The following is a 12,595-nucleotide window of genomic DNA, read 5'->3' as shown; positions in this document are numbered from 1 at the left end:
TATGGTAAATTAATGTTGTAAAATTTTATACCCCGCATCCGTTCAGAGTTTTAATATTTTAACCTTCACAAAGCTTACCCGTCAAAATGCAGAGGTCCAACCCTGAGTATCTCTGGACCCACGCTGAAAAATACATACGTTGATAATAACTTTTCTGTTATAATTATGTATTTTTATACCTCTAAAGGATAGGTAAAATAATAAAATGAATGCAAAATACAAGAAAATTATATAATAAATTGAATACGAAGTGCATTTAGTAAGCATAACATTAATTACATACTTCAGAAATTAAATGTGACCCAGCGTTGGCAAGCCGAGGGTTAATATACTTTAAAATATTTATTATTGTTAAAATCGCGATCGTAAGAAAAAGATTTAGTAACTAAAGAATATACAGGGTGAGGGGTTCCTGAGGTCAGTTGAAGTAACTTTTTCTTTTACAAAAATTTTCTCTGGAGTAAGGCGGTCGAGCCAATGAATTGAACTAGGCGTCATTGGCTCGGCTGCTTCGTTCCAGAAGAGCTCACGTCACATTGATTTGGTGATTGCATTTTCACTGTGGAAAAAATTGTTTCAATTGACCTCAGGAAACAATTTTTTTTAAAACTTTGTTTTGGAACAAGTTTTTTTTTAATGGCAATAATTGTCCCCTTTCCAAAATTAGCAATAATGCTAGGAAGCGAACCGCATGGGTTTCCGTCTGTAGAAGTCAGCGTGCCAAAAATATGACAAGCAGTCGTAGTCGTAATGCGAAGTAGTGAAAAACCAACATATAATAACTGCAAATAACTCAACACATCACATCAAGCATTCTTTAAAATAAGACACGTTCTGCAACAAAGGCAAAATACAGGAAGAACTAAAAGTATTTAAATAATGATAACAAAACAAACTAATATAGTCATAATTATTACTGTGCTTTTTTAAATTTCTTCATGTTAACTTTAACATTCAATGTACTGAACAGAAATCATAATGCGTAAACAACCGTGGTTGTCATCGTAATGGTTTCTTTAAATTAGTATCTAATGATTTCCCTAATTCGTGCCAGTTCTGAGTTGACCGTTGGATGGTAGCCAAATCTTTATTCCGAAGTTGCAGATTCGCAGGTTATGCTGTTTTATTTCTTCAACTGCGTTGCCAATAAAATTATATTTAACAATACGATGATATGTTTCGTTATTTAGAAATTCGAATTTATATTTCAAAATTTTTCCCGCAATTCATTGGCTGATGTGATAATAGTCATGTGATCACAGATAGTTAAAGATAGGTCAAATTTTCGAAGGAAGCTTTCATTCAACACCATGCACGAGGAAAACAGTAAATAAATAAACTTTATACAATTTCTACAGATTAGTTATCGTTAGTATCGAGTTTATCGAAAAAGGTTTCGTATCGCCTATAGCAAAATTTGCTATGACAATGTCAGAGAAGTACATGAAATGGATGTATAATTTATACGTTTGTCATTATTCGCTGTCTTGGGATGTTGATGAATGAAGAATGATGAATGAATTTCTTTTCCAGAATGTTCATAATTATACAAATATTCGTAACGAAGATGATTCTGCCAAAATTTAACCTCTTCCTACATAGAAACGTGATCGGCATCAGATATTACTGTACGGTACGTTACCATTACTGTCCACATTTCTAAATAGATACTAAATAATTCGTGTTCGATTACATTCGTCATATTGCGAAATCGGTTGCTTCAGTTTCATCGAATGACTACTGATATTAGAGTACGTATTAATAAATTATGCGAACGAAACGTAATCATGAATGTAGTAACATCAGAGCATCGAATATACAGAATGTAGAAGATGCAATGATCATCGTGATAATGCCGCCTTTTTTGAATGGCGAATGTCAGACTACTGACTGGCGTGCAAAGTTGAGAGATTACATCAGTCGGTCCAGCAATTGTTATCTAGTTTAATGGATACATCCTGCCTCGGTGTGATGCAACATACACAGAGAATTTATCGAACTGTATCTAAAATGACAATCAGAGCAATTTATATATCATAGGCTTCGGTATCAACCAGTGACACAATGATAAGAGGTTAATACGGTTTATGCGGTCGCACGTTGTCAAAATTGCACGAAGCACATTGAAAGACGTGTATAAATGCTTATGAAATACGGATTTTTATACGAAATGATTTGCTAATTTATTACATTTTATTACGTTTATTACAATATTTCGTTTCCTTCAATAAAGATTTGGCGGTTAATTCAAAATTTATTAAATTAAAAGTGATTTACTGAGTTACGAACATTTTTGAAAAACACAATACAAGAGCACTACAAAGAAATTGGAAACGCTAAGTCTCAGTGTGTTTTATGAAGACATTGATCCAAACATACGTCAAGGGTCGCATAAGAATGTTTACTATAGAATAGAAGGCATGAAAATCAATTGAAAGTGGTAATATAGCCGACATGGGACAGCAGTCGACCAAATTTCCTAGTAAAGTTAGTTCGATCAGTGTCATGAACATTGCAGTAAGTTAGAAAATTCTGCGTGTTATTTTTTACACTGCATTCATACGGCATTGAGAAAATATTGTATAATTGTTTAACACAATTTTGAATTGAATGTCGACATCGATTTTTGTTTGTTGCAACAAAGACTGATATTTAACTTTCTCTTCTGTTTATATAGATAATGATTGTGTTGTAAATTATTGGTACTTTCCCGAACAAGAGACATTTTAATAATTTGATGTAATCAACATTTCTTAGTATTTTTCCTGTATTATATTTAGTCGAAATAATTATAGATACACATGGTTATATATCTTCGATGCGTTTGCCGCAAAATGATCGAAAAGGCCGTTTCAATGAACGACCTTGATACTGGGAAAATTTGATAGGGACACCTGTTTTGCCTTGAAAAGAAAAGTATAAGAATCGTTTACCGTTATAGTGAACACTTCGCTGTGTCGCAAGCACGTGTCCCGCTATCGGTCCATGAGCCATTATTGGGTATTGTGTGAGGTGTAAATAGAAATAGTAAACCAACCGGGACGACAAATTGAATCAAAGCTTCAGACGTGTTAGGAATAAAAAGAATTAAGATGATGTATTTGTAAGAGGAATGAGTAGTGGTGGCTGGTGTGGTAAAGTAGGGATAAATGGTAGAGGTGGGACAGAGCAGATAAAAAGTAGTCCAACTGGAACACGCGGTAGTTTCTTGTGTTCTTTCGTTCTTTCCATTACGAGTAGGACGCTTTCTATTGGGCTCCTATTTCGTTTCACTACATTTTAATAATTTGTTTATTTAACTTGTTTTGTAATCAAATTGCCTTATTGTAGTGTAAGGTAAATAATATCTTTGAGCATTATTTAAATGTTATTAAAATATAAGCACCATTTTTGAGATAAATTTTATTATTTACATTTTATAAATATTTAAATTATATTATATACATTTTCATATTAATTCATTGCATGTTATGAATAAGTATTAATACATATAAGTAATACATACACTGTATTAAACAAAGTAACTCAAACAAGGAAGTGTCGCATTTTTTCTTATATTGCGTCAGTTTTTCGAAATACCGGAAACGTTTAGGTTTTTACAGAAATAAATAGATACCTATGTGAAAATTTTGTGTTTATTGTGTTGTACCGCGATGTTTTTTATATACAAAGTGAACTGCATGACAGGATCGTTGTGATTATTTCTGTTAATTAATGAGAAGTCCTTGTTTGTTACAAACTACTTCAAACTTGTAAATTCATATTTGACACTATTTGTGGATAGACACCGTGTTAACGAATATTCAAAGCAATGCATTTTGCTTATACTCTTTAAAATATTACTTAATACAGTAACAAAAGAATATTTTGTTACAAAACAAATCTTTTTTTTTTATAATCGAGTTTCTTACTTTTAAATGAAATTATGAACAATATTATATAAGTTGCTTCAATGTTTTAAGATGATATACATATTCCTGTGACTTTTGAATTTACTACAATTTTTTTATTAAACAAATTTATATTATTATCCAAACAATGAATACATTCGTTTAACTTTTATTTAACGTGATTTTATATAGAGTTCAAATGAAACTAATATTTCACGTTGATACATGGAACAACCTGTATGGCGAGGTGCTAATGCAATAAACAGAACTGGGTGAACGTTCGTTGTTCAAGTACATTGAAGTAAACGAATAGCATTTTAAACATTTCGTAAGATTGACAATCTTATACATAAATTTCTTACCGAAACTCTTCTTATATAAGAAAATCGATTATTTAAAAATCAAGAAGTGGTTATACTTTCTTCCAAATTTTCGTAATTTTTAATTTTCAAATCCCTTTTTTTAATTAATTAATACTTTTTTTAAATTAATACTGTTTTAAACACTTTCTTTAACACAGTTTTAATTTATTAAATATTTGTGTAAGATTTTACAACACGATATTGTACAAGAGACAAAATTTTCAGAGAGTTCAGTTAAAAAGGGTACGATCAAGGAGATCAGGTTGTACAATTCACTTTGAATATTTCGTGCTGCTTTTTTTGTAGGCGGATCGGACCTTATACACATCGAGTGTCCTAAAGGGTCAGGAATTTTTGAATCTAAAAATACGAAGACAATAAATAATAAGATAATTCTTTTACAAAATTAAAATCTGCGAAGGAAAATCTGTAAATCATGTTAGATTCTGCTGCTGCCAAAATCCTTGCAGTTATTCTGTGCATTATCCTTGTTTTGAACGTGAAAGAGGTAAACGTTGTTCATTTTTGGAAAGTGTAAACATTTAATAAGATAAGATTAAAATTTAAATGTTTCTATAAGATACTTAAATTTTATTTTTAGGTGTCATACACATGTCACTTTTATCACTTTTATACCATTCTTAATAATAAATCGTTTAATCGTCAGATAATTTCAACTTCTGCGAATTAATAAGTTTTTACACTGCCTATACTATAAACTTTTGGAAAGAATACTTTGTTAATTTGTAGATAAAGAGAGTACTTAAGGCTTTTTCTGCCGCTAATGCTTACGTTTCTGTCGAGTCATATTAATTGGAAACATTACACTAATATCTTGCAATGTTACTTATTGATTTTTTTTATTAATTATCGGAAATAACGATGGAGAAATCGTTTTCATGAATGTGAGGATAAAAGAGTGTACGTAGAATTGCAACCAGCGAAAGTATTACGGAAAATATTTTGCAACGAAAAATCCAATATATTATTTCGTATCTTTGTCACCGTAACCGTTACTTAGCAGGTTTCCTACGTGATTTATCAGATCGAAATAATATCTCAATGACACTGAAATACCATAATATCATTAGCGTTACACTATCAGGTATCTTTATTACGCAGAAGAATTACATATAATTCCATTAGTGTTTCATTATATTTCAGAAGTAATTTTATATCGATTTTTATAATTTAATATTTTTATTTTTCAATCAGTCAATCAAAATGCCTGGTCAGTTGGAAGAGATTCAATCGAAGCGGGCTACGTTCGGAATGGGCTGCTTCTGGGCAGGCGATTGCCTGTTTGGAGTTCTACCAGGTGTTATTAGAACTAGCGTGGGTTACGCTGGTGGACAAAAAGAAATGCCAACTTACAGAAATATGTAAGTTTTCATTTGAATTTTAGTTTTTTTTTTTTTAGTAAATTAATCTATTTAATACTTTTCGGTTATAGAGGTGATCACACAGAAGTCGTTGATATCGAGTACAATCCAGATTTGATATCGTACTCGCAGTTACTCGCACTGTTTTGGAAGAATCACGAATACGGTCTTACTACAAAGATCAAGAGACAGGTATATACAGTTCAGTTACTTTCATTAATATCTAGATACCTTTTAAAACGTAATAATTTTTTTAGTGCTGGACTAAACTATTTGAATTTTTTCTTTGGTCTATTAAACCATTAACTAGAATGCTTTTCTGTAAATTTTGTTATTGCTTCAAATGATAAAAGAAAAGAAAAATTTTCATTTTTTAACTTTTTTATCTGAACCTATAACGAAAATGTTAAAAATGCATTTTGTAGTTCTTGGTAAGTTATATGCGTGCTGAAAATTTCATTGATATCGGTTAACGCAAAGTTAAAATACAAGTGTTAAAAGATGTTTAAAACTGCGCATTTTGTAAAAAATCGAGACAAAACTGCGACTTTTGTGATTTTTAATTGTTCTTATAGCACGTATTAAAGTCAACCGATTTTGATGAAATTTTCATCATACATATGTTACCGAGATTTACAAAACGCATTTTTAAAATTTTTATTATAACCTCAGATAAAAAAAATTCAAAAATGGGAGTTTCTTATTTTCTTTTATCATTCTAAGCAATAGTAGAATGAGTATACTGTTTTCTGTGTCACCTAAACAATATTCAAATTGTTTAGTCCAGTTCTAAAAAAGTTATTGTGTTTTGAAATGTGTACGAATATTGATGGGAGTCTTTATAGATCGTTTTATGAACAAAGTCGCTTATAATTCGTCCCTAAAACTCTGTTTTCAAATTTCAGTATATGTCATTAATTTTGTATCACGATGATGAACAGAAATCGTTAGGCGAAAAGTCACGTGAACAAGAACAACGCAAACATACAGCTCAAATCCTCACTGAAGTTAGAAAGTTTGAAAAATTCTACCCTGCCGAAGAGTAAGTTCATGTATAGACTAAGAACAAGAGTTTTTAGATCAGAGATAGAGAAGAATTAGATCTTTTATTTTCCTTTGCAACACAATTAATTATGCACGTATGATAAAAATCTATAAAGTTATCAATTTTATATGAGTTATAATTTGTTGAGATCGTAGTGGGCTCAATATGGATGATATAACTATTACAAAATATAATTTCAAATATCAATGTATTCGTTGTTATTTTTAGCTACCATCAAAAATATCGACTTAGAAGCCATCCATGGTTGATGGAAACAACTGGTCTCAAAAGCGACGAAGCTCTTCGAAATTCTCCTCTAGCTGCTAAATTGAATGGTTACATAGCTGGAGCTGGAACAATCGAACAATTTCAAAAAGAATTACCAAAGCTTGGTTTGAGTGAAAAGGCCTCTCAGTATTTGCAAAAATATGCGATTGAAAATCAAGGAAATGGTTTATACTGCTAGTTATAATTAGGAGTTTTGCATATGGAACTCATAACACTCTCATTTTTCTTAATTATTATCGAATATGTTTCGCCGCCAGGATATTTAATGTACTTTCCTTTACATGTATTTGAATACAAGATGCAATTGTCCGCATACTCAGTAATTTATAGATGTAACAATATATTGAGAAGTGCTTAGATACTACGTATCTTGCGAAGCACTAGAGTATAGCAGTATTTGAGTTTGTAAACTGTTCAAAAGTAAGCTTTTAGTAAGAACGCTAGACAGGCTGTGAACGATACGTAATAGTTTTTTTGCTTAATTTGCATAAACATCATGTGCGTTCGATAAGTTTTAGAAAGTTATAGAGAAGTATGCTTTATAAAAAAAATCGTGAAGTCTACAATTAAAAAGAATTTTTCGAGCTGTTTTAGTAGCGATTATTTACATTTAGTACTGGACGTTGGTCATAAGTATCGGAGACTACACGCACTAAAACGACGAACAGCGGATGATTATGAATATTTCTAGTTTTAAAAACAAATTCCTGGAAGTTACTATCAAATGGAAATTTATATTATAATATTTACTAGAAAGATTTTTAACCCCTTGCCTTACAATTTAATTTCCAACTGTGCGTACCAAAAGCGACACCAAGGTCGATCACGCGTAGGGACATACACAGCTTGGCTGAGCATTCGAAATAGACTTATACTAGGTAGACTTATCACGTCTCTGAGACGTCATTGTAAGCTAAGGAGTTAATTTTCTGAGGATAGAAGGAAAATGATAAGAAATATTATTTTAATATTTATTTTCTTACATAAATAAATACCCACAGTCTAGTTACTACAAATTTGTGCACTTATTACATGTACCCGCCATTAGAAATAAATTTTAGCAAGTGTATTTGAATTTGTTTGTATACTTCATCAATTTTTCAGGCTTATGTTAAAGCTGATTTATCTAAAAATATTATAAATATTAATTTTAAAGTAAAACATAAAATAGCAAAAATAAAAATATTATCTTACTTCCTTGTGTATTAAAAAGTACGATGAGAGGATGGCATAGAGAAACTTGTAGGGATTTACCACCTGATGTCCCATCTACCTACTATGACAGAAAAGTAGGGCCTGACATATCCCTCCGCATTCCACTGTCGAAATCTGTACATCTTCTCGTGTAACAGTACACATGTTGCGAGAAATTGTGACATAATTTGGACGGGTCAAACAGATGCCGAAGATATTTTGAGACTCTCTTTTGTGACACTATTTTATAATGTCTCGATACATATTCCGAATCTCGAAATATCTTGTAATCTCTAAAAACATTTCCTAACAGCACCGACCTAACATTTTCTCACAGATCTTTAAAAAACATTCTCAATCTTTTTGTTGTACAACCCAACATATTTGTTTATAATAGTATCGCGTTTTACTTAAAAATCTGATAAAGTGAAGTTACTACATATTAAAATAATATGCTAAATACTGTTAAACAAATTGTGAACAAAATAATGTTTAATTTGAAATAATCTCAATTTTTTAATTCGCAAAAATATCCTATGAGAATTTCTTAAAAAACTTCTGCAAATTAATCACTGTCTACGTTTGAGTTTCGACATAAGGTAGCTCATATCATTTCTCAGTTCACACCTTCCACTTTTTCTTATTATGTAGACGATCACCGTTATCCCCAACAGCTTATAAAACTGTTTTCATGGAGTGAACAGTCAACACTACTTAAAGTCAATAAACATAACGGAGAGCCATATCTCAATGCGGAAGGAACATAATGGGGATTTCCCAAAACTCTGCTTCCATTGATAAGTAGTCAAATATATGGATCAAATAACAGTTACGCGTTAGCGATGCATCCGTATATGTTCATAATTGTGTTATCAATATTTAAAAACTTAGTAATTTTTGTGTAAAATTTTATCGTGTTTAATCATTATCCTATATTTGTTTAAAACAAGCAAATTAATTACATACAGAACAGAACAAATTTGAATTGTAATCACAGTTAAAAAGAGCGCTGCAGGAGTGACGCGCTAGTGTATGTATATTACATGTTGGACATATTGTATATATATGCATATATATATATATATATGTATATACATATATATATATATATATATATATATACGGATATCAACACTCCTTCGCAGTTTTATTTTTTTCCTGCCTTATTTTTCCGTTCAATGCAGTTAAATAAACATGTTGCTGATCTCTATGGTATTGTAAAAAAGTATACACTGAAAATTGATAATGTTAATATTTAATATTACTGATAAATCCATTGCAATCGATAAAATTGTGTTCGTTCTATATATACCTTACTGCAAGAAATATGTGGGAAATTTAAATAATAAACCATAAAAACAATTTTCAATAACTAATCACGATTTTGCATAGTTTTTGTTGAAATAGAGATATGTATCAAGGTTATCGTTTTGCCTTTTTCCTCCTATATAACTATTTATCTGTCTTGGGATTGGACAAGTGTGATGTGAGTATTATGTGTTTACAGAAATCAGATATTCAAAGAAAAGTTTCATACGCAGTTTTAATTTGCTACATTCGTGCATTGTGTATTTGTTTTGATCATGCATATTTAATATAAATATAAATTAAATATATTTTAACATAATTGATGTAACTTAATATGTAGACTATATGTGATGTCCAAGGATGCAGAGCACTAACTGCTGATTCAGGTCTGAATAGCTGTACAGAAGATGATTTGGAAACAATACCAGATAATATTAATTTTACCATAAAAAACGGAGAATCTTTCGATTATCCTGGTAAATATTAATTTGTTTATACTGCAAATTTTACAAAAATGTATATGTGTTGTCATAAATTATATCTGTTAATAATTATGTTTTTATACACAATAATAGTATAATTTGATAATTATTTGTAGCTAGCTTAGAAATAAATTTTATACGACCAAAAAAGAAATGTAGATATACAGTAACATTATTAGCAAATGAATCAATTAACGAAACTGGATGTGAAACTTATGATTTTCATAAATTAGATGATACTGAAGTACATACTCCTAAGAAGACAGTATGTTTTCTCTCATATACCACTCCGTACTTGGTAAATATTTTTATTGCCAAATTCTATAAATATATTAATTATAACTATATAATTTATATGCAACTTTATATATATCCTACATTATATTTTGTGTTTCATATAGAATATAAGTTACCCATACATATTTACCGCATGTTATGCTGTGCAATTCAATTTTGGCCATAAGAGATATAAATTTAAAAAATTTGTGACAACAAATTATAGACGCCCAATGACCACAACTCCACAATTGACATGTACATACAAAATTATGGAAGACAACTCTACAGAGTACGTTTACACTATTTATATAAAAGTTTTAACAATTAGTTGTAAGGTTGAAAACATTTTACTCATGCAAGATATACTAATTGATCTGTTTGCATTAAACTAAACATACACAGTTTATCATATTTTATATTATAGGTTAATTCTAACTACATAACACGTATTAATATGTCTAATATTATAATTTAAAGTACAATTATGTTTAAATTTCATAGGAAAAAGCTCTACTTTGATGTAGATCTTTTAGTGCCATTAATTTCCAAAGTGGAATTAGGCTTAGGATCAATTACCAACTCGAATGGACAAGAAAACTGTATTTATAATGCAACATTAAGAAAGCAATGGACCGAAGATATTTCGGTATACTTCTACAATTATAAAATTTCTTAACTACTTGTAATGTATTGCTTAATTAAGATACTTGGTTTCAGACAATATACAACGAATTTATGAAGAATACATCTAATGTAGCTGTGGTAAACATTCTATTCCTGATATCTATCATTTATACCAGTAAAAGTCAATTAATCAGTCATTAACTAATTTGTACTTTTCATTTAGCTGAATAATGGAAAGTATAAAAAACATATTTCGTTTGAAATTAATTCTGTAAATAAAAGGGGCTATTGCTTTTATGTATATCTTACTGATGAAAGATGTAATGCCAACACTCTATGGAAACTTCTTGATTGTAGCGCATACAAAAGTAAATATAGTGTATTAATTGTTTTACTTGCTTTGAGCTTTCTATGCACTTTATTGAGTTATTTACAAATTATAAATGGAAGTTAATTTTTTCTGTAGATTGCTATCCTCTTTCCAACCAGAAGAGTCATCATAATGTTACTCCTGTAAGCGCCACAAGTGACTACATAAACTGGATAATAGTTATTATCACAATCATTCTGTCTATAATACTTACAGTTATATGTTTTGTATATGTTGTAAATACACGTATTTGGGCAAAATTCTATGTAACTATGGATAAAACTAATCAGAAAATGAATGAAAAAAGTCATCAATTAAATGCTTTGAAGGATAAAGATGCTATCTGTACAGACATTGTATTATTATATCCAAGAGGTTCTGAATCTTTTATGGCAGAAATGGTTGAGTTTAGACAAATACTTAGCAAAGCTTGCCAGTGTTTTGTAAGTAGTAAATTTCTTATAACTTTAACATGTTTAAATTTTTAAGATCAATAATGTATTCCCCATTTTGTAGGTTCATGATTGGTATAATGCAACAGAATGCAATCATGTTGCTACAATTGGTGGTTTTAAATGGTTTGAAGAAATGCTCCATAGTGAATGCAACATTATTTGGGTGGATACTCCAAGAAGCAGGTTATTAATTGCTAGGAGATTTAAAAATGGTCTTTTTGTAGATAATTATGAAGATACTAAATCTGATAATATTTGTGATTTTCGAGATATAGAATTTACTACAATATTTGATTTGGCAAAACGTAATATGGAGCACTCAATACAAGAGCAATGTAAACAGTTTATTGTAAGGTACAGTATCAGTATACATATATTGTAATAAAAATTAACCAATAGCATTGCGAAATATTAATACATTACGTAACATTCCTTGGTGTGTCTTATATTACAGAATAAAAGGATTTGAAAGTTCTGAAAATGAAAGTGACCCATTTCTCAATTTGTCTTCAAATACACGTTATATTATACCCCAAGATCTAAGCTTACTCTGCTCAAATTTGTAAGTCTGTTTATAAAGTAATGTACTCTTTTCTCAATTGAAAGTTTCTATTGTATCGTTAATTTGATTAACATATTACAACTATACTGATGTAAAATATTTATTATGAAATGTTTTAAATCGTCATCATTATCAGAATCAAATGTAATAGTCCCATTCATCAGTGATGAAGATGATTCATGAAGCATTATTTGTAATGTACAGAAAATGTACAAAATTAAATTTTGTAAATAAATATTTTTACTATTTACAATATTGTTTAAATTTATTTTTAGTTTTAATTTATTTATTCCCAGTTAATGTCTTTTTATATTGTTAATTGTTTTTAATTTTCACAAAAATTCATTAACAAAA

The 12,595-nt window shown here is 29.8% G+C and overlaps 2 protein-coding genes across 13 annotated transcripts; both read left to right on the top strand.

Annotated features, from left to right (window-relative positions):
- Window positions 1–1,191: 1,191 nt before the first annotated feature.
- Window positions 1,192–8,000, top strand: Msra (methionine sulfoxide reductase A). 8 transcript variants are annotated; one of them, XM_078192280.1, is made up of 7 exons: window positions 1,310–1,326; window positions 1,534–1,633; window positions 4,559–4,760; window positions 5,468–5,634; window positions 5,706–5,826; window positions 6,540–6,676; window positions 6,908–7,999. In XM_078192280.1, exons 3-7 carry the CDS (start codon window positions 4,689–4,691, stop codon window positions 7,143–7,145), a joined length of 735 nt encoding a protein of 244 aa, XP_078048406.1. In that variant the 5' UTR covers window positions 1,310–1,326; window positions 1,534–1,633; window positions 4,559–4,688; the 3' UTR covers window positions 7,146–7,999. The 8 variants fall into 8 exon arrangements, with proteins under 8 accessions (XP_078048405.1, XP_078048411.1, XP_078048406.1 ...); XM_078192279.1 differs by lacking the exon at window positions 4,559–4,760 and having other exon boundaries at window positions 1,192–1,326; window positions 6,908–7,997; XM_078192278.1 differs by lacking the exons at window positions 1,310–1,326; window positions 4,559–4,760 and adding an exon at window positions 1,414–1,439 and having other exon boundaries at window positions 6,908–8,000.
- A 1,310-nt stretch (window positions 8,001–9,310) lies between these two features.
- LOC144475883 (uncharacterized) lies at window positions 9,311–12,494 on the top strand. 5 transcript variants are annotated; one of them, XM_078192262.1, is made up of 12 exons: window positions 9,312–9,647; window positions 9,810–9,945; window positions 10,068–10,249; window positions 10,353–10,519; window positions 10,732–10,876; window positions 10,948–10,992; window positions 11,078–11,222; window positions 11,321–11,367; window positions 11,515–11,667; window positions 11,741–12,033; window positions 12,134–12,241; window positions 12,361–12,494. In XM_078192262.1, exons 1-12 carry the CDS (start codon window positions 9,573–9,575, stop codon window positions 12,422–12,424), a joined length of 1,560 nt encoding a protein of 519 aa, XP_078048388.1. In that variant the 5' UTR covers window positions 9,312–9,572; the 3' UTR covers window positions 12,425–12,494. The 5 variants fall into 5 exon arrangements, with proteins under 5 accessions (XP_078048386.1, XP_078048388.1, XP_078048385.1 ...); XM_078192260.1 differs by having other exon boundaries at window positions 9,311–9,647; window positions 10,185–10,249; window positions 11,321–11,667; XM_078192259.1 differs by having other exon boundaries at window positions 9,313–9,647; window positions 11,321–11,667.
- The last annotated feature ends 101 nt before the right edge of the window (window positions 12,495–12,595 follow it).

Source organism: Augochlora pura, chromosome 10 (assembly GCF_028453695.1).
Source record: "Augochlora pura isolate Apur16 chromosome 10, APUR_v2.2.1, whole genome shotgun sequence".
Lineage (NCBI taxonomy): Eukaryota > Metazoa > Arthropoda > Insecta > Hymenoptera > Halictidae > Augochlora > Augochlora pura.
This window is presented reverse-complemented; position numbering and strand designations above follow the sequence as displayed.